The 22,551-nt window shown below is 49.5% G+C and overlaps 1 protein-coding gene across 3 annotated transcripts in view; it reads left to right on the forward strand.

The window, feature by feature from the left end:
- The window catches only part of LOC119373605 (uncharacterized), a 36,795-nt gene extending 14,909 nt beyond the window's left edge, over window positions 1–21,886 (forward strand). For 2 of the 3 annotated variants that reach the window (XM_037643656.1, XM_037643659.1), the window contains exons 2-5: window positions 4,427–4,563; window positions 4,633–4,700; window positions 18,598–18,684; window positions 21,428–21,886. In XM_037643656.1, the coding sequence (XP_037499584.1) occupies window positions 4,427–4,563; window positions 4,633–4,700; window positions 18,598–18,684; window positions 21,428–21,576 (441 nt within the window). In that variant the 3' untranslated portion in view covers window positions 21,577–21,886. Of the gene's footprint in view, window positions 1–4,426; window positions 4,564–4,632; window positions 4,701–18,597; window positions 18,685–19,144; window positions 19,500–21,427 lie in introns of those variants that run through there. The other variant, XM_037643657.2, reaches the window with a different exon arrangement.
- The last annotated feature ends 665 nt before the right edge of the window (window positions 21,887–22,551 follow it).

The raw sequence follows: 22,551 nt of genomic DNA on the forward strand, positions 1-22,551 counted from the left end.
GCCGCGGTTGCACAGCTTCTCCTCCGAACATTCGACCAGTGCCACCTTTCGCTCCTCAGTTTTTCTTTGCGCCTACCAGCCATCCGTCCTCTTCATTTTGCCCTGATCGCTTATTTGCACCCACCCGCCACTCACCATCTCCACGTCGTCGCTCGCTTTCTCCGATGCGTCGCCGTACCGGACCCGCCGAGCAGGAAAACTGATGGCCGCAGTTCCCGAGCCATGAACTGCGTCCACGTCGCCATGCACAAGTTCCCGCCCCTCTCCAGCCAACGGTCGATGGTATCGTCGTCATGGCACTTGTCGACACTGGAGCCGCTGTATCCGTAATTTCCACGCAGCTCTGCCGCGAACTCCGAGAAGTTCTGACGCTATTATCCGACCTGTCACTTTGAACGGCGAACGCACAAAGTATAAGGTCTCTCGTGGCCTGCACCTCACGAGTCGTCATCCAAGGACTTGTGTATATCGGGCAATTTGTTGTGCTGCCCTCGTGTTTCCATGACGTCATATTAGGCTGGGACTTCCATGCAAATTATAACGCCATCATTGAGTGTTGTCGCACCTAACTCGAGCTTTCTGCACTTCAAGATGTTGATGCTGTCAAAACCCCCCTTCCGTGTTATAAACTCTCCGTATCCGACGACACAACCATTCCTCCGTGCTCATCCAGGCTTGTGCCTGTGTCCTGGCCGCTATTTCGGATGGCGATATTCTGTATACGCCCTCTGACCTCTTTATTAACCGCAAGTGTTCTCCACTGCCCGTCGCTCTCCTTACTCTCCGCAGTGGCGTCACGAAGATGCTCGTTCCAGAACACACTGACGTGGCCCTTACCTTTATTTTATGGTGAATGCCTCGGTCGCGTACAGCCGATCGACACCGTTCACATTTTCACGATCCGGCTACTTCATTTTCAACGGACCTCAGCGCACTCACTTCTGGCCCTGCCGTTGATCAGCCACTCCTTGACGCTTTCCATCGCCCCATCGATGCCGCAACGTCTTCTTCAGAATGAAGCCGGCTGATCAACCTACTGCAGAAGTTAGGTGCTTCTTTTGACCGCCATGTTTCTGGTCTCGGTCGTACATCGAGCATTTCTCACACCATTGACACAGGAAGCCATGAACCTCTACGGCAACGTCCGTATCGAGTCTCAGCGTCGGAGCGCCGTGTTATTGACGATCAGGTTGCTGACATGCTCTAGCAAGGTATTGTGCAGCCTTCCAACAGTCCTTGGGCGTCACCGGTCGTTCTTGTTAAGAAGGATGGCTCCATTCGCTCCTGTGTCGACTACCGATGTTTAAACAAGATCACCCAGAAGGACGTTTACCCGTTACCGCAAATCGACGACGCCCTCGACTGTCTACAGGAAGCGGAATACTTTTCTTCGCTGGACTTACGAGCTGGATACTGGCAAGTTCCCATGGAAGCATCTGATTGACCGAAAACAGCATTTGTCACACATGACAGATTATACGAATTTACTGTCATGCCTTTTGGCCTATGTAATGCTTCAGCCACTTTTGAGAGGATGATGGACACTGTTTCACGAGGTCTCAAGTGGAACACAGGTTTATGCTACCTCGACGACATAGTTGTTTTTTCCGCTGATTTCAACACCCATTTAATCCGTCTTGAGCGCGTTCTCACATGCCTCACAGACGCAGGGCTTCAACTCAACCTAAAAAAGGGTCGTTTCGGTGCCCAACACCTCACCATTCTTGGACACCATCCTTCCAGACCCAGCCAAGCTTCGCGCAGTCGCCCGTTTTCCGAAACCAAAGAACCTAAAGGAGCTCCGAAGTTTTGTCGGCTTGTCATTGTACTTCAGACGCTTCATTCGAAATTTTGCCTTCATATGTGCGCCCCTGACGGGCCTGCTTATCGGCGACAAGGACCTTTCTGCTTGGTCAATAGCCTGCGACGACGCCTTCACCAAATTACGCGGCCTGCTAGCTTCGCCGCCCATGCTCCGCCACTTCGATCCTACCATTCCGACTGAGGTTCACACTGATGCCAGCGGCATCGGACTTAGCGCTGCGCTCGCGCAACGAAAAACAGGGTTTCATGAATATGTCGTTGCCTGCGCGAGCCAAACTCTGACGAAAGCCAAGGCTAACTACTCGGTTACTGAGAAATGGTGTTTAGCCATTATGTCGGTCCTTGAAAAATTTCGCCCTTACCTGTATGTTCACGCATTTGACGTCGTCACTGACCACAACGCCCTTTGTTGGCTATCCACTCTTGGGACCCTTCTGGACGACTTGCAGGCTGGGCCCTCAAACTTCAGGAGTGCGACATCCGCGTTATTTACAGATCCGGTCGGAAGCACACAGACGCTGAAGCCCTTTCTCGCTCACCGGTATCGAATGACGGTGCTTGCCTATCTTCCCTTGAGTCTGCACTTGCATCACCCGCCCTACGCAACATGACAGCGAAGCAACGGAAGGATCCCTGGATCAGTGCCCTCATCAGCATCCTTTCTGATCCCGTCACCTCTTCGCCGTCTCGTTCCCTCCTCCGCCAGGTTACCAACGTTTTCACTCGGGACGACCTTCTTTATCAACGCAGCCACCTTTCCGACGGTCACAAGCGGCTTTTTGTGATGCCCCGCCATCTACGTGCTGTTATATGCAAAGCCTTCCACGCGGACCCACATTGCGCGCATGCAGGGCTCTTGAAGACGTACGCCATGCTTCGACTCCGATTTTATTGGTGCGGCTTGTGTAACTACGTGCGGAAGTTCATCCGCTCGCGTGTTCAGTGCCAACGACGAAAGTTACCTGCCGGACAAGTCTATCCGTCACAACCTCTTCCCTGGCCTAATCGACCCTTTGACTGTGTTGGCATTGACATATATGGACCGCTGCCATCAGCTCTAGCAGGTAACCACTGGATTATCCTTGCGGTAGATCATCTCACACGTTATGCCGAAACAGCCGCACTGCCGACTGCCACAGCCCGTGACGTTGCAACGTTTGCGTTGCAATGTTTCATTCTGCGCCATGATGCCCCTCGCGAGCTCCTTAGCGATAGAAGCCGTCGCTTCCTTGCCGACGCTTTGAAGGCACTACTTGACGAATACCGAATCGTGCGCGACACAAGTACAGCGTACCATCCGCAAACGACCGGCATGACAGAGCGCTTCTACCGTACTCTTGGCGATATGCTATCAACGTACGTCGCCTCTGATTATTCAAATTGGGACCAAGCTCTTCCTTTCGTCACCTACGCTTACAATACGGCGGCACAAGATACTACTGGATTTTCTCCGTACGCTCTTCTATACGGACGAGAACATTCAAATACGATTGACACCATTCTTCCATATAAACCTGACAAGTCCGAAAGTAGCACCTGTCCGAAGCTGCCCGAGATGCTGAAGAATGCCGCCAGCTTCCCCGCTCTTTATCTACCGAGGACCAGTGACAGCAGCAATACCGTCAACCTGGCGACCGTTCGGCACCAACTTTTTCCCCAGACTCCTTGGGTGCGCTATCGGGTACCCGATAGCGCACCCGGCCACTCCGCAAAACTCGTTGCCAAATACCTCGGACCATACCGCGTTGTAGAGCAAACGTCCTCCATCAATTACCTCGTGGAGCCCATCACGCCATCGACAGATCTACGCTATAGTGGCCGCGAACTAGTCCACACATCTCGCATTAAGCCGTATTACGACACAATCGTTGTGTACTCACCCTAAGCCGCCAGGATGGCGCCTTTTTCTGCGTAGTGCGATTGTAGAGAGGAAGAGTCGCCTCAGTGGCATTGCTCTGCACCTCAGTGGCAGCGTGATCAGCATGAGCTCGTGGTTGCTGCGATCGGCGGAACGCTGCTCACCGCTGCTTGTTCTTCCCGTATTCTCTGCTAATAAACTTCTTAGCACATGTTTGAGCTCCAAGACTGGGACAGTTCACGTAGAATACGCATGAAACTCAGCAAAAAGTCCTCACTGTCCTGAACCTATCAAGGTGAATGTTTGGGTGAATTGGTACTTTATGACGCACAGCAATAACAGCGCGCAAAAATAAACAAAGGAAGAAGCTTCGAGACGCAGACGAGAGCTGACTAGAAATATAGCTGATTAACGTGAATTGCTTGTTGTGTCCTTTCACTTCATCCTTCATTAATTTTTTCGCGCTGTTAATGTAATATCTCGAAGGCTGAGTCCCATACGAAAGGTAGTCACACTTGGCTGAGCATCTCTGCGCATTAACAGCCACAATATCCTACAACTGCCCGTTTCGAAGAAAATATAATGTAAGCGTTTACATTAACGGCAAAAAAAAGTAACCGGGGAGCAGTGTAGGCAGCCATCCATTCATTATTTGCTCCTGCTTTCTGTGCACACCTTACGCTATGAAATCGGCTTCTCTAATTTATTCTGTGTATGTTAAATGTTGTTTACATTTTTTTTCAGTTTGTAAATACGACTGCACCAGTATGGACGTACCTCACAAGTGAAATGACAAATATTGAATGTAAAGTAGATGTATATGTACTTCTGACTGTCGAATCTGTCGAATTCCTACGGTCGTACTACCGGAGCGAGGAAAAGTAAGATTCTAGTTTAGTTAACAGGTTGGCACTGAAGAATTTACCTGTTATTCTATTTGCCGTTTACAGGTTTAGTTACAGACTTTTGGCTAAATTTGACTCCCTACGAAAGAAGCGCATGATCATCAGCTCTCCAGGTAATGCAACAATTGAAAATTTTCACCGATACATGCGCAGGAAAGCCTTTTTAGAACTATACGAATTCATGCGACACTAGTGTTCCTAAACGTTGTTCTTAAAAACTTGGGCGACGCTAAAGCTTTGCATATAACAGCGCTACGCGATAGAGTTATCCGGCCCAGTTAAGATCGTCTGCTCATTGGATTGCCTTGCTTCGATTCTCGGTGGGGACTTCAATCGTGCCTTAAAGGGGTGGTGCCCCCAAATTTGTGGCTTGCGCGTTCTTTGCCGTAAGCGCTTCCTATAGCTCCAGAAAGCATGATGCACGCACAAAGATTCATGTGTTCTCGCTAAATAATTTATTATCGCCTTTTGATATGGATAACTTTCGGTTTAGGTTTTTGGGCGCCGAGGTTGGGTAGTGACGCAGAAGTGTAGGAGGCGTGGTCACGTGACCACCCAAGGCTGTGACGCACTTAGCCAGGAAGCGATCGAAACTCGGCGAGTGATGTAGCAACCAATGCTTTGCCGGTACTATAGTGAATTAGAATGTATTCTAGTTCACTACAGCCGGTATGTACGTTGCGGAAGTGGCGGAGTCCGGAGGTCACTCACGTTACTACAGCAGCTTTGGTGTGACGTCACTACCACTTTCAATAAAACTTTTTGTTGGGCTAGTTGGTTATTCGACATAGTGTAGGATGATCAGCGCAAACTTGACTCCCGCAAACACTCACACAAACACTCACTCATCTACCCGAGGAACACACACGACACTCAGCGCTCACTACCAACTGTTTATTGCACCTGAATGACCCTCTTATATAGGTACAGAAAAATGCGCAAAACCAATGAAGAAGAGAGGTGCGCATGTGACTACCACTTTCGTTGCCCAACCTACAGATCTACGTCAGTGTTGGCGCGCTAGCGATGGGTTTCGATCGGGAGAATGGGCGTTTAGGTACACTTTGGAAGTGAGTTAAAATATATTCTAAACATTTGCTGTGTCCGACCCTTCGTGTGGAATGTCCTTGCATACAGAGGAAACCCACAACAGGCTTGTTATAGCCTCGAAATTCGATGGCACCACCCCTTTGAAAAAGAAAACGCCTGTGCTCGTAGCAGTGGTGGTTGAAAACTGTGCCAAAGCGCTTCCTGCAAGTATACAGTTGCGAACTACCCACTACAACACAATTCACCATTTTGCGAAGCATTGAAGTACCCACCACGAGTCTGTAAGGCAATAGACGCACGTACGTAGCTGTTTACTTTTAGATGCGAAGCATCTTACGAGCGAGCTTGATCCGATGGCGTCCTTGCTCCACTACGCATGCGCCTGCTCTCTCTCCAACTCTCCTCCTTTAAGCAGGTGTTCGGTCGCCTTCTCTCTTCTCCCCTCCGCTGCAGCCGCACACTCTCCTTCTTTACGCAGGCATTTACGCAGGCGTTCGGTCGCCTTCTCTCCTCTCATCCCCCCACACTGCAGCCTGTAAACCCTCTCTCTCTTCTCCCTCCCCCATTTCATATAAGTGCGTGCGCTCGGTCGGCTTCCGTCATTCTCGCTTCACTACCGTTCATATGAGTTGTAACGTCAACGTCGGCGCCAGTTGCAGCAGCACTCCTACCTCTGCTGAGATCGAGATCGTCGCGGAGCAGCAGCAGCGCAGGGTTCACTACGTAATGATAGCACAAACACTAAATACAAACCACACACACTAATGGAAACGCCGAGTGAGTGTAAACAGAGACTTGGTGTGCACCCCCAATGCTGCTTCGCATCCTCTCATGGTTCCTTTTAGTGGGAGATGTTGTAATTTTTTTTTTATGTTTTGGGTGATGGTGTGGATGATCAATTATAGCTGAGCCCTTTTTTAATGGTCTGGCTACTTTGAACGACCCGTTCTTACGCAGTTCACATGGTGTGACACCCGGGACGATTCTACGCTTTTGTCACGCAATGTTAGACCTGTTAACCTGACTCCTTACCCGATATCCAGACCGCGTATGGTCTTATTCCGAAGCACTTTCAAGCCTTTATGCTACGCAGAATGCCTGTGTTCGATTCGCGATAGAACTCTGATTTTTATTCTTTGCATTTATTGAAATTTATCGCTCACGGACAATGCCACCGACGTTGACACCGGATTCTCTACAACACGGGCTCTCAACGCCACTGTGTTAAAAGGAGTTGCCCCTCATCCCGCTTTGGATTTACACTGCTTGGCACGGCTGCAGCAGTTATTGCTAAACATTGGGTTTGCCTTGCCATCTCTGTCGCTTCCTTTGCACTGTTGGCAACCATTGCCGTCAATAGCAGCGCACAAAAATAATGTCGTTCTCAACCTACCTATATTCATCACCAGCTTCAGCTTTATGATACAGGGAAAGAAGCCTCAACACACGTTCCCATAGTGCGACTGGAACAAAGTTAAGCTAATCTGTTCATTCTAGAGTTGAGATATCCGAGCTCATGCGCATACAAAGGCACGAAATTGCGCAGACACTCGTTGTTTCCCTGCCGAAGAGTCGACCAAGACGGAGCATGGCACTGCAGTCGCCGCAGCAACAACTTAGTAGACTGCTGCACAATAGTTGACCATGAAAGGGAAAACTGACAACCACCCATTTGCCGCGCAAAGCTAGATCGATATAAATACGGGTTTTACAGCCAAAGCCCTTGTCAGATCACAACGGTAGTGGGGTAGTTGTCCGTCGCCGCCGGTGTCCGTGACCGCTATTGCTCGAAATAAGAAAAAAATGAAATAAGAAATAGATAGATAGATAGATAGATAGATAGATAGATAGATAGATAGATAGATAGATAGATAGATAGATAGATAGATAGATAGATAGATAGATAGATAGATAGATAGATAGATAGATAGATAGATAGATAGATAGATAGATAGATAGATAGATAGATAGATAGATAGATAGATAGATAGATACGCATAAACTCGCAGAAGTTCACTAAGAAATGCTTCGCATTTAGAAAAAAAACATGGTTGATCCCTCCATCATAGGAATCGGTAAAACACGAAAATTTTACATTGACCTACGACAGCTTGCACAGTGTATACCGGTGTTTGGCAGCCATAGCAACGCTTGATGTGGACGCACCGACGTTGACGCCTGGTGGCACATCTCCATCCCGACGACTAGCGTCCATGAACTTTTATGGTAGCTGTAGTAGTCAACATACACCTGGGCACAGCATATGTTCGAGTCCCCGAGCAAAGATGGCTTGAACATGCACATAATAAAGACTAACTCGACATGTACTGTTTCTTTTTTTCGAACGTCTGCCCTCAGGCATAATAATTATTGATTCAGAAATGCACATACAAATTTGCATCGTGTATGAAGTCCAGTAAAGAGTGGTGGTGAGGTACACTAATCCAGCGGTCAAAGTCGGGTGGTCGGCCAGGCCTGAGGCCTGTTGCACATAGGTGACGATGACGGCTTAATTGTAGACACGTGCAAGTCCACAATAAGTGTGTGACAGTTACATCGTGGATTGGGGCGTCGCAAAATGGGCACGGTGTACCATACGGGCCGCGGTACTTTCGCTCCCAAAGGGTGGTTACGGATGGGTAAGCGCAACCCCAACACAAAGCCTCCGCAACGTAACCTCCACTCGGCGGGTTAAACCACCAGGGAGGTCGGACCCACACGGAGGTATAAGAGCTCGTGTGGTACGCCGGAGGCTTTCTTTTTCCCGGATCACCTGTCCTTGAGCGTCCTCAGTTAAATGCGGTAGTGGATGCGGTTAAACTTGTGGGTGGGTTGCCAAATCAGCTTGGACAAGGTCCGGCAAAGCGGTCCGAGGCACCCACTGAACACGTATCCGCACAGATGCGGAGGCAGCAAGATGGTGAATACTATCCGTGAGTGACGTAGACCGATACACTCGTCGTATATCGTGGATAGCTTGTGTCGAATCCCTACAAACGATGAGCTGAGAGCACCTGTCAGGTAGAAGGAAAGGTATCAGCGCTGCCAATCCGTCACGTATGGCGGCCGGCTCAGCGAGGTGAGCCGGTGGTGCGTTATCCGCAAAATACCAGCATGTGTGGCCAGCCTCTGGTACTAATGGGCATACAAGAGCGGTGTGAATGGTGGCGCCACTCACACTGGCATCAGTATAGGCGACGGCAGTGGCGGCATCTAGGTTATCTGCACAAAGCAGACGGAAAACTTGGGCGTTCGTCAGGCGTTGAACCGGGCTATAAAGGCGATGAAGAGGTTTGTTTTCACTGAGTTGCATTTTGTTCCACGGGGCAATAGTGCCCGTCTCTGAAGGTGTATGGTGAACTCCTTGGCCCATGTACCGCGCCAATGCAGCTACCGAACAGAACACTGATGGCTTCAGGTTGCGCGCACAGCGACACTGTTTCAAAGCGCGGTCATTTGAGGAGAGAAGCGGCAAGGTGTGCGCTCTCTAGCAGTTGGTGCCAGTGCACTCGAAGCTGTTGGCGGCGCAGAAACATCGTTAGTCCATTTGAAAGCGGCCTCACGCTGGCGAGGAGGCGTGACACACTGACGCGAAAGGCGAGTCGCGCAACTGCGTAGTCACCGAATCGAATCAGTGTGGAGGCCGCATTTACCCGACCATAGCGTTGTCTACGACATTGCAGCGGAACCCTCCGCCGACCTTAGACTACCGAAACGCTCGCAGTCGGTGATCGTTAGTGTCATAATGCGTTACTCGTGGCCTCCGAGACTGGGTCCGGCAACGCACCGTTGCTAGTGTTGCTCAGGCTGTTCCATTCGCAGGAGGAGAGCGTAACCAGAGAAAACGATGTGGCAGCCAGAAGAGCGTCTGTTATTGAACGCTGAGCTTCTCTACTGAGCTTGTGGTAATATCTCTAGTCTGGCCGTAATTTCTCACGATTCGAGTGGGGAAAGCGGTGTGACAAGCAGGTGAGCATCGCAGAGCTATTTTTTAAATTTAGATGGATGCTATGACAGAGGCTTGGGCTAAAGCCATCACCTCGAGGTGTAAGGCGTGGAAAGAGTTACACTTCGTTAGGGAAACGCGCCGAATGGGACGGCCGTAGCAACGGTGCAACGTCGCGTTGCTGGAGGTAATCGCGGATGCCATGCATTACTTCACCCTACCGCTTCCCGACGGCGACACCACCTCGCGAACCCAGGGCTCTGCGCGAAGAAAGTGTGAGATATAATAAGGGCATTCGGGAAGTCACCTGCATGTGTGACCGCGGCGCGTTAGTTAAAGCATCCGTCACCCATCGTCGCGGACCGAGTGGTCGTGGGCTCTACTTCCATGTATTGAATATTTACTTCTAGTTTTGCCTTTGCCATCTGATTGTGTGCATTTTGCTGACTGATTTCCGTGACGGAAATACGTCATGGAATTCTTGGTGGACCCTGGCATGATACAATTTCGTGTAAAAATATACAGGATCGGATGGGATTTGAATCAAGGCCCTCTGCGTGGCAGTCAAGTATTCTATCTCGGAGCCGCGCTGGGGCTCTAAACTCCTTTGCAAAAAGACACTATACAAGCGTCATGTCGGGCAAGGAATTGCGTTAACATGTGTAATATAGCCTGGCAGACAGGGGCGTAGCCAAGGGGGGGGGGGGGGGTTGGGGGGGTTCGAACCCCCCCCGAAATTTTTCAGTTTTGCTTGCGTATATATACACGCACACATACAAACGCACGCACGAACATACATTAAGTATGGTTGAACCCCCCCCCCGAAAAAAATTTCTGGCTACGCCCCTGCTGGCAGAAGAGTAAAATAACAACCAGGCGCCACACAATGCTAATTGCGCAACGAGCGTGTGGATTAAAGCACCCTTAGAATGTGCTCAACAATAATTGTTCATCGTCATCAGCCACATGCAGCATCGACAAAGTACAGATGTGTAGCGGGTACCTCGCTTATCCGCAGAAAGACGAATAATGGCATAGTGGGTGCTTCCCTACTACACAAAAATTATGATTTGTGGCGTAATGGATACTTTGCATGTGTACTTGTATTCGTTTCCCCAGGAGACTTTCGAACCGGCTCTAGAAAGGGCGCTCTTCCAGCTTTCGTTGGAACTGTGCTGCGCGCTCAGCACAGGTACTCGTGCCGCATGAAGTAACCGAACCATACAGCTGGCGGAACAACTAACTGCGTGGTACAACCAGTGCAACGTGCAACCATAAGACAGTCAAACAAAAAGAAAGCAGGAAAATGCACTTACTGCAGGAAGGAGAGAGTCCATGCAGAAAATACGGAATTACATTTGCTGCAACAAGTGATCATACCATAGATATGTTAGCTGGTGTTAGCGAATGACGACTGGTGTTCGTTAAGTGATTACTGTCGTCGGCTAGCCCCGGTTTATATTGGAAACGATGGAATGTCCCCACGTCTTTGTCGGTGTCAATGTTCTTGCACCGATGTGCGGCCTCTCCTTATATCGGTAACAATCCGTGTAGCATGGCGAGAAAATATAGGACCCGTTACACATAGAGGAAAACAGCCGTATGCAGCACGCTGGTGTGGGTGCTGCTTTAAAAAAACGCCAGGTCTGCCAGGAAAGCGCAGCACAGTCACAGCGAAAGCTCATAGAGCGACATTTCTAGAGCCCGTTATAAACTCTCTTGTTGCTACTAATACAACTACACTCTACGTACCCACTACGCCACAAATGATGATTTTTGTGAAGTTGGGAAGCACCCACCACGACATTAGTCGTCATTCTGCGGAGTACCATCTGTAAGGCATTGTGTGCAGTTTCGTGATGAGACGGCTGATGACGATGTAGAATTATGACTAAGCCTTTTGTAATGGGTTGGAAGCTTTGAAGGACCCACTAGTTACGTATTTCGCATTGTGTGACGCACGGTCGTTATTTCACTCTCCCACCACGCTTCATTACATATGCTAACGTGAGAAAGAGAGAGAGAAAGGGGGAATTAACGTTATTGAGGCCCCGAGGAAATTGATCATGGAAGCCTTATGGGCTCCCTGGCAACCAATAGAAGCGCACTTGCGAGGAACCCACTACGCTATAAATGATAATTTTTGAAGTAGGGAAGCAGCCACTATGCAATTTTTCGTCGTTCTGCGCAGAACCGTTGTACCTGCTAAACACCTGTAAGGCATTATGTGCACTTTGTTGATACTTTGGCTAGTGACGATGAAGAATTATGACAGAGCCCTTTGTAATGGGTTGGAAACATTCAACAACCCACTCGTTGCGCAATTTGCATGGTGTGACGCCTGGTTACAGAATTCGAGTTTGTGTGACCCTTGGTTGTTATTTTACTCTTCTATCACGCCACATTGCATATGTTAATGTGGTTCCTTCCCGACATGAAACCTGTATAGGGTCTCTTTGCAAAATAGATTCAAGCACCGGCATGGCTCTGAGATAGAATACCGGGCTCCCACGCGAGGGCGCAGGTTCGAACCTCGTTCCATCCTGGAAACTTTTTCTTATTTCGTTTTTTTTCTTATTTCGAGCGATAGTGCTTACGGATTCTGGCGGCGGCGGCTGCGGACAACTACGCGGCAAAAAAACGGCCCTTGTTGTGATCTCATAACAGCTTTCGCTGTAAAATATTGCTACATGCATAATGCTAACTCTCGGATCATGAGCGCGGGCGCTCGACCAATCAGATGAAGAGCTGTATCCGCTGAGTCTCTGGGATGAACCGGTGTGCACTCGAATCAGCAGAACAGCGCTACCCATCCACGCTTAATTCGTGGGCACCTACCGCGGTAGGGAGCAAAATTTGTAGCGAGTCTGTCGTACTTGTTATGACTGGCAGTCGGTGGCGAAGCGCTGACCATGAGAATCTGCGGGCGAGGCGTTCTCACACTGCTAGAACACCTGCATCCTTCCCACGAAACGGAATTCCTGGGACGGCGAGTGACCAACAATGGGCAGAATCTCGGCCTCAAAGTCTGGGACGGCAAAACCGGAGACAATGGGCCACCTTGGCTTAGCTTGGTACGCTGCCGAAGCCACCTGACGGGTATGTTTGGACGGGAGTCTCCGCAAACCTTTTTCTGCCTTCGGGGAAAGAACTGCAGGAGCAAAGACGTTCTGTCTTCGCGGAAAGAATCGGAGGGGCAAGCACGAGGAACCTGTTGTCCTGCTTCTCCCACCTGCGTGCCGTCAACCGCCGGACCCTTGATGCTTCAAGTGGGCAACGACCCCTCAGCGACAGTGAAATGGACTGTGCCATGGTGGGAGGTGTCGTGTGTGTGATTGGTGGTCATAAAGAAGGAGGAGCCAAACTGAGGGGTTAAAACGACGGTGCTGAGTGAGAAATGGCGCTCTGAGCCCTCGGTAACAGGCTCATCCAATTCGCTCGTCGCTGAACTCTGACCTTGTCTCGATGTAATTGAGTGTACGAAATGTGCCAGTAAACTTGTAATTGTTTTCCCATCTTGCTATAGCATCAGTTCCTCAACCCGGAGACTCGACTACGCTACCAAACGGAGTCCGGGTACGACGCTGCCCTATCGTAGCAACAACCTGGTTGCCGATGAGGGATGGATCCAAATTCCCAGGCACGACAACTGGTGATCAGCGCTGGGATCTGAAGCTACAAGCGACAACAACAGTCGGCCTAAGGGAATGCAGCTGTCTCAAGACATCGATCACGTGTGGGTGAGTGCTTGGCTTTTCCTTTGATGTGGACCAGGTTCTAAACGAGGGTTTTAGAACTGGTAGATAACTTTGCCGAGAGACTCAAGGTTACGTACTCTCGGATAGTTATGTTGGAAGTAGCGGGCACACAGGACGATCATGGATTTAGAGAAGCTGCGGAGTCGGACTTGTTGCTGTTATGTAAGGAATTGGGGATCGTTACAAAGGGTTTGGCACGAAAATCCCTAATCATACAGGCAATTATTGATTTGGGGGCCGATGATGGGGAGCTCTGTGAAGAATGGGAGGTCGTCAACCAAAAAAAGGAAGAGCAACTCAGACAGCGAGAAAGAGAGGAACGCCGCGCAGAACTCGAAAGGGAAGAAAAGAGGCGTAAGCGTGAAAGAGAGGAAAGGTGGCGTGAGCAAGAGATTGAGCTCCGCAAACTAGAAGTCAAGGTAGAACTCCTGGAGTTGAGTAAGAGGCCGGGCAGTAGTCCCCAGCCAGTGGTACCTCTACTCAACAAGAAGGCAGAGTTCAAGATGTCAAGGTATATGCAGCCATATGTGGTATCAGGGGATATCGGCCTATATCTTGCACAATTTGAGCAAATGTGTGAGGCACTGTCTTTTGAGCGAGACACTTGGTCTCAGGGGTTATTGTCAGTTCTGCCCAGTGAGGCACTTGAGGTTGTTGCGCGACTCAGTGAGAAGGACGCGGACAACTACGATGTAATTAAGGCATCTTTATTCCGGAGTTTCGGAATATATGGTATAAGAGAGGAATGGCGCGCAGAACTCGAAAGGGAGAAAGAGAGACAACGCCACGCAGAACTCGAAAGGGAAGAAAAGAGGCGTGAGCGTGAAAGAGAGGAACGCCGCGTAAAACTCGAAGCAAAGAGACAGGCGTTCGAGGAAAGGAGGCGTAAGCGTAAGAGCGAGAGAGAGAACAAAGAGCGAGAGGTCGCCGTTGGCGGGATCGCGCCAGAGAAAGGCCCGAGCTTTCAAGAGAGCATGAAAGCAAAGCAGGTTGAGAATGAGGCCTTGGCCGGTCTAGAGTTAGAGACAATTCCGAAAGACGTTCCTTGCGTGGACGAGGTTTGTACCAGCCGCCCTAATGGGCTCAATGAGGAGCTGGAAACCTTCGTGCCCCACAGGGACGTTTCGGAATCGTCAAACGTACACACGGTTAGTGTGGTGGCTAACCATAGCAAGGACGCGACGCTTCAAAGGTTCGGCGATACCGTCGGTGAGGGCACAGCATTAGATTTTATTGGCGTTGACGCAGATAATTTGGCCCGACAGTCCGACGTAACGGAGAATTCAGGTGTGAGCGAGATGGAAGGTGCAGCGGAAACACCAACGAGCTGCACGGCTCCGCATGTCGCGACCCGAAGCGAGGATGAAGGCGTCGTGGGAAAGGATGTTTGCCGAAAGCGCAGAAAAAGAAAGGGGCGAAAGCGTTCGGCGGACGTTTCAGAACCGTGAAAGGTAGACACGGTTAGCGGGGCGGCCGACCATAGCAAAGACGCGACTGTTCAGGGGTGCAGCGATACCATCGGAGAGGGCCCAGTTTCAGAATTTGTGAGTGTTGACACAGATAATTTGGCCCGACATTCCGACATGGCGGAGGAATCGAAAGGCTTGCGCGAGAAAGAACGTGTAGCACAAGCACCAACTAGCTGCACAACTCCGCATGTCGCGACCCGAAGCGATGATCGAGGCATCGAGAGAAAGGAGGTTCGCCGACATCGTAGAAAAAGAAAGCGGCGGAAGCATTCGGCTCAGCGTAAGCTTAAGAAAGGTCCCACCCCGGCGCGAGAAAGACGCAAGCGTAGGCCAACGGACAGTTTGCGGAAACGTAAATTGAGGCGTTCATTCAGCCGCAAGCAGCGAGAGGGGCGCAGAGGGAGAAAGCAAGGTGCGCTCCCACGACGGAAGGCGAGGTTGAGGACAGCTTCGGGAAAGCAGGTGTGTCCGAGTCGTCAAAGCCGAAAGGCCAGTGTACGGCGGGTAACAAAGCACCGCGCGGAGGCGAGCACAAAGGGAGAACGGACACTGTTTCTTCCCCGTTTCTGGCATTCCATTCGCCTTCCTGAAGGGAGCCGACCGAGGTGCCGAGTGAAGCGTGACAGTAGAGTGCAGCTGTTGGCTCGTGCATGTTGTGGCCTCTGGCGAGCTAGAAAGCCGGCAGGACCGCGTCCCCATCGGGTACGATTCAAGCGAATCTAACTGAGAAAGGGGGGACGGTCAGTTCGTGTAGGTTTGCACGTGCGTGCAAACTAGGATTACTTATTGTTTTGTTAGGAATGTAGAATTCAGCCAGTTTATTTTTGTGTGTTACGAGATGTGGTGCAAAGTTTTAAGAAGAAAAACCGCGCAGTAGTAAAGGCTAAAGAGAGCATCGAAGTTCTTTTTCTTTAATCATTAGGATGAACTTCTGATGAAAGTGTTTTAGTGCGAAAACTGTAATTGAACTAGTTTTGAAAGGTTTATGTGCGATATCGTATGCGTTCACTTTCATGTCAATTTGGGGTAAATAAGCATTTGAAGAGAGATATCAGCATCAGTTTCCGAAATGAGTTTGGCACTGAGCGGTGCAGTTTTCGTTACGCACTATTAGAATTGACAGGCATTTAGTGCAAGGTTTTAGCATAAAACCAATGCAAATGTTTGAGGTGCTTTTGAAGTGTATTGCACCTGGGGTTGTTTTTTTGTTGTTGTTGTACAATGTGCGTTGTGACGTAACGTAAGGATCAGCTTTTAGAAGAACTTAGAGGGATTAGGTAATTGGTTAGTTGTACTTTGTCTTTTGCAACGCTATAGGAATGAGGTAATTGAAGCGCTCAGGAGAGCACAGTGGTTTTTATCAGAGGCGTTGGCACGGGCAGGTAACTTTAACCGAATGAACCAGTTAGAAAGCAGTGTATATCCCGTTATGTTTTGTTCTTTTTCTTGTGAAGGAATAATGATCGAGTGATCACACAAGCGGATCATTAAGCTTTTGCGAACGTTACGGTGTGAGCGATTGTTCCGGCATGTATGAGTCGCGGTCGAACCTTTTGTTGAGGTTCTGACTATAAAGGATGAGAAGATCGTTTTGCAAGTGCAATCGTAGACTATTTAGGTCACGGCGTAGGCCTAGGTTTTAGGAAACCTAGTGAGCTTGAGAGCTCAGCAGTAGTTGACTATCCGCGGCCCAAAACAAAGACGGACGAAGGGGCGTTTTGGGGCTCGCTGGAATGCAGTCTTTGCATCGGAAGTTATTCATCGTTGGTCACCCCTTGACCGATGTTCTTCGCGGGACAGAACAGGTGAAAGTAGTCTAGGATGAAAAGAAGGAAGCTGCCTTCTTAAGCACGAAGGCGGTACTGATTAACCGTCCGGTTTTGCGAGCTCAGGATTTCGACCGTGAATTCACGGTCCAGAGCTATGTGAGTGATCGAGGCCTAGGTGCCGTTCAATGTTAGAAGGATGACGAAGGTAATGAACAGCCCGTGCTCTATATACTTGAACCGAAAATTGAGTTCTCGAGAGATGGCGTACTGCACTTCAGAAAGGGAGTGCGCTTGCATTGTGTGGGCCATTCATTAGTTGTAGTGTTATCTCGGAGGCGTCAAATTCAGCGTAGATACGGATCATTATCCCCTTGCCTGGCTGCAAACCTCGACATCTAAGAACAGTCACCTTCTGAGGTGGAGTTGTATTTTTAGGTAATATCTTTTCGACATTAAGGATAAGAAGGGCAAAATTTGAGTGGAAACGCTGACGCGCTTAGCCGCTCTTTCTAAGCGATTCTGAGGTGCTCTTCCCAATGTCTCGAAATTGATATATTAGGGGTTTTTTTTTGTGCAACTATTTGTTTGATTGAGTAAAGTAGCACGTTTGGTTTCTCAGCTTAAGTGAGTCCTGAGAGTTTTGAGTGTCAGCTTTTAATATAAAGCTAGTAATGAAAGTTTGTTTACCAACCCTCTTTTGGCCTGGTTTGCTCGGAGGCGGCCGAGTGCTTGCTCTGCATGTGGTTGAGTTTCAGAGAGGCCGCAGAATTTGGGTGGCCACTGACCAGACAATGCTTCAAGCGAAGACGATCTTTGGGCATTCAACGGTGGCGAATTACGTCGAGCCTTCGAGCAGCAGCGGTGGCTGCTACCCTCCGTTTCTCCACTGGCGAGGGAGGAGGCTGTTATGACTGGCAGTCGGTGGCGAAGCGCTGACCATGAGAATCTGCGGGCGAGGCGTTCTCACACAGCTAGAACACCTGCATCCTTCCCACGAAACGGAATTCCTGGGACGGCGAGTGACCAACAATGGGCAGAATCTCAGCCTCAAAGTCTGGGACGGCAAAGCCGGAGACAATCGGCCACCTGGGCTTAGCTTGGTACGCTGCCGAAGCCACCTGCCGGGTATGTTTGGACGGGAGTCTCCGCAAACCTTTTTCTGCCTTTGGGGAAAGAACTGCAGGAGCAAAGACGTTCTGTCTTCGCGGAAAGAATCGGAGGGGCAAGCACGAGGAACCTGTTGTCCTGCTTCTCCCACCTGCGTGCCGTCAACCGCCGGACCCTTGCTGCTTCAAGTGGGCAACGACCCCTCAGCGACAGTGAAATTGACTGTGCCATGGTGGGAGCTGTCGTGTGTGTGATTGGTGGTCATCAAGAAGGAGGAGCCAAACTGAGGGGTTAAAACGACGGTGCTGAGTGAGAAATGGCGCTCTGAGCCCTCGGTAACAGGCTCATTCAATTCGCTCGTCGCTGAGCTCTGACCTTTTCTCGATGTAATTGAGTGTACAAAATGTGCCAGTAAACTTGTTATTGTTTTCCCAATTTGCTATAGCATCAGTTCCTCAACCCGGAGACTCGACTACGCTACCAAACGGAGTCCGGGTACGACGCTGCCCTATCGTAGCAACAACCTGGTTGCCGATGAGGGATGGATTCAAATACCCAGGCACGACATCCTCTTCATTTCAAGCTACAGCTACGGTTCAAGACATCCATATTGCAATAGTTTTGACGAGGGGTCTGCTTATGCGGGAATAATTGTGCGTTCAGTGAGGCACGGTACAACACCCACCTTGTCTTCGCCATGCCCACCACAATATCCACCATTATGATGGGAAAAGTGCAGCCGTAATAGCAGAATACGGTAATGGACGATGTACTAAATTTTGATAGGGATGCTCGTTATTTCAATTACCGTAAATAATTTCTGGTGGTGGTAGGTGGTAGAGCAAATCCTTCACACGTTGGAGTAACATCAGAAAAAGATCGCGATAAACGGTCTATTTCTTTCATCTTAGGTGGCACCCTTAAGCAGACAGAAGATATTGTCTATATATCTAGGGACCTCGCATGTGCAGTCGTGAAAATAACTACGCCTACCAACGGTGAGTTCTCGTGTGCTTTACAAATGCTTCATATTGCTTGCCAATAGCGAAATGAGAATTGCAGTTTGTTAGTAACGCTTTGGGTTAAATTAATACAGCCCTGAATAAGAAAATTGCTAATTCACTTGAAATTCGATTTAACAAAGTGAGAACCGCGCTACTATTTCGCTAAATCGGAAATTTCGATAAAGAAATTCCCAAATTTCTTGCCGTCAAACCACGCCTGCTCGTTAGAAAAGTGCGCGTGTGCTTAGATTTAGATGCACGTTAAAGAACCCAGGGCGGACGAAAAGCAATTGGAGGGCGCCATTACGGCCTGCCTCTTAATACTATCATGTATTTTAGCACGAAAATACCCCAGTATTTACTATAAGATGCTGCTGCAACGGGTGCTTCGCATAACGAAACGCTGAAAAAACTATATTGACAGGTGTATTGCAATGATGTCTGATTTCTACAGAACATCAGCCTCCTCATCAATGTGGACACCGGCGTGCATGGCGGCTAATTGGTTGCGGGCAAAAGGGCACTTCTACAAGGAGGACGCCACCATCCATCAAGGCGCGTTTCAAACGCTGATGCGGTCACCACGATGCGTTTCGCGTGCTCCACATATGTCCCAACATCTAAAAAAATAGTCCAGCGCGGATTTTTTCCGCACTGTCAGCGTGAAATCTTCGATCCAATAGGCCTACATCTTTTTTTTCTGTATTCGCAGCAGGTGACGACCTGGTGCCCTGGGTGCGCCAGAGAAATGCAGCGCCGCGTCGTGTTTGCACTACACAGCAGGGGCGTAGCCAAGACAAGGGGGGGGGGGGGGGTTGTTGGGATGTTTCAAACCCCACCCCCCGAAAATTGTCAATTTTGCTTGCATATATATACACGCACGCACACATACGCACGCACGAACATACATAAAGTATGGTTGAACGCCCCCCCCCCCCCCCCGAAAATACCCGGTATGCACTTCTTCACAGCGTCGTCAATTAGGGAGAGAAACGGCACGGTGTGCGCTTTCTAGTAATGGGTAGCCGACGCCTGTGCTCGTGCATACATAACACACACTGCGCTTCAGCAACAGGGGAGGTAGAGGTTCGTAGCCTGAGCCGCAAACGCGTGCGTCCCGCTGGCCTCTGTCTCGCAGGCGCTGCTCTCGCTCCACCAAGGCACGACATTCGCCCGTCGAAATCGCGTGCTTTCTGCAACGCATATTGCAGCGGTTTTGTTAGTCGGTGCTCTCGCAATTGAAGCAGTCGGCGGCGGAGAAATCCCGTTGGTGCACGTGGAAGGTGCACTACTCCGATGAGCCGACGCACGCTAACACGAAGCGAAAGGCAAAGAAATACCTTAACCCATAGAGTTTCCTACAATACTTACTAGAGGGAACTCTGGCGCTAGTGTCTATGGGAGCTGCAATGCATCGCGCTTCAGCCAGCATGGGAATCATGGGTAGTACACGGATTTGTCTAAACTTCGTTCTTTCGGCTTCGTTTGGCTCCGCGTCGCCTGCATCCGCTTTGTCGCAAAACGAAGTTCAACAAAAATCAGCAGTTTCACTTCACCACTTTAACTTCTTTAGGCTCAACGATTCAAATCTGGTCGCGAAGTTCAAAACAATCCATTCTTTTATCCGAAAGAAAACCTGAACATAGCAATAAACAAAGCCACAAGTGCGTTCGAAGCCCACAAGCACGAAGACTAGGCAAATCCGTGTACTACCCATCATTCCCATGATTCCCATGGTGGCTGAACGATCGCAGCGCCAGAGTTCCCTCTAGGTCATTTTAGGAAACTCTATGCCTTAGCCAACGTAACTGCGTCAAGGGTGCCTCGGCGACGCCAGCGCGGCCAGTCTACCGCTCTCGTATCGAGACGCTTTAACCATGGCCTCCAATATCGCGCGCAATCTTGGAGTGAGCGCTAGTAAGTGTCGATCGTGAAGCATTACTTCTTTTCACATCTCACAGACGGCGGCACCTCCCGGCTTCGCCCGCCGCGAAAGAGAATGTGTGAAAGATATAGGGTGCGTTCGAGCCGCGTCTAGCATCTTTCGAGGTAGCTTAGGCGGTAGAGCGTCGGGCGCTTGCCGTCGCGGCCACAACGTCGTGGGTTCGATTCCCAGCGGGGTATCTTTTTCTTGGTTTTTTTCTTTCTCACCCGTTATTGTCTATTATATCAACGTCATATCCGTGACGAATGTACTTGGTAGACCCCGGCATAAAACACTTTCGTGTTAAAATATTTTGGCTACTCCCCTGCTACACCGGCTTCGTGAACGGCAATAAGCACTAGCCAATGCTCAACAATGCGAACACTCGTATGTGAGGCGCCGCGGCATATTTCTCGCGTGTTTGAATTGCCAAGCGAGTTGACCCCTCGGCAGCATGCACCAAACACGACGGAAACAAAAACCGGCGAAAGGAACGGCATGTCCTTTTGACGAGCGAGAATATACAAGTCGAGCGTAAATTATCGACATTTCAGCTTTAAAGAGGACACGCATCTCTCCGCGGTTGCTCCGCAACAAGATAATTGTTAGTGGTACGTGCGGGAATAATTGGCCCCATTATTTTAATATTGAATATGTTGCCAGTGTATAGCAGTATCAATGCTCTCCCGCTCTGACGAAACTTGTGACATTTCTTTAACACCCTGGAATTATGTGCTCAGAAATGCATCTACGTAGAGATCAGTACATTTGTAATTATGATTGAATGAATGATGCAAATGTCTATTTTTCTAGGTTTAAAAAAGACGTACGATCTTCGCATTCGGGATAGCGCCATTCAAGTGCGCCCCCAGAGCAAATGTATGGAACATTTTAGGTGGAAAGCGGGTCGGCAAGGACACTTGCTATATAGGGACTATTGCCGTAGCTTGCCGCGAACCTAGAGAAACTAATTTCTCTTATTACAGGGACAGGAAGTCTGCACTTCTGACCTACGAAAAAAAAAAAGCCGCAGTGACGGACATATGCCCCGTTAAAGCGACGAAGCTATGCAGAAAAGTGCAGATAATACCAGTAGTGGCCAGGAACTTGGAAAACGTGAGCGTTCAGATCATTCAGTATGCGCAACACTTGTTCGAGACGTCTGTTGTTTCCATAAATGAAGTTGTCTGTTTCCTTGTATGTTCCAGTTTATAAATGAAAGCTTGTGTACTGTACGTGGATATGTTTCTAGGTAATAAATGAGTCAAGAAAAGCTGCATTTCGAATATATCAATATTGCTCTCTTAGCGGGACACCATAGCGCATACTACACTGTAATTTGCCTCAGATTCCGGCGCAAAAATTCAGGACGGAGCAGTGGGAGACCCTGCTCGCCAGCGAGGAAAAGGAGGCCCAAGTGGCTCTCCTGGACCAGGCGCGGCGGGCTGCTGAGGCCAGTGGAGCCCTGGACTAGGGGCCCCACCCACCTGCTTCCCGAACCCCTCTTCTTTTTTATTAAACGTTTTTCAATGTGTTCTTACGTCATGGGCATGGGTGAACAGGCATCAAACCATTGCAGGTACTGTGAAAATGAAAACATGTGTGCGTTGTCGGCGGTAGAGAGCACTTACCTAGGAGATATTACGCCGTAGCGCGTGAGAAAACAGCCTTTCTCATTTCCATGCATATTCGTATCCTTGTCTATGACGGAATGAGCGAAAGTAGTTCATTTTACGCCCTATCATGAATTTATTCGAGAAGAAAGAAGCTGCAGCATCGTTGACAAGGCGCACTCGCGCGCCCGAGTTCTTTATCAGCTTTCAGCAAATCAAGACGGACTCGGCCACAGCACATGCCTATACTCCCGTGGTTTTCAATTACAAAATGCCCAAATGCTGAGCAATGAACAGCTCAGATTCCTGTCGCTGCTCTGCTGG

This window comes from Rhipicephalus sanguineus, chromosome 11 (genome assembly GCF_013339695.2).
Source record: "Rhipicephalus sanguineus isolate Rsan-2018 chromosome 11, BIME_Rsan_1.4, whole genome shotgun sequence".
NCBI lineage: Eukaryota > Metazoa > Arthropoda > Arachnida > Ixodida > Ixodidae > Rhipicephalus > Rhipicephalus sanguineus.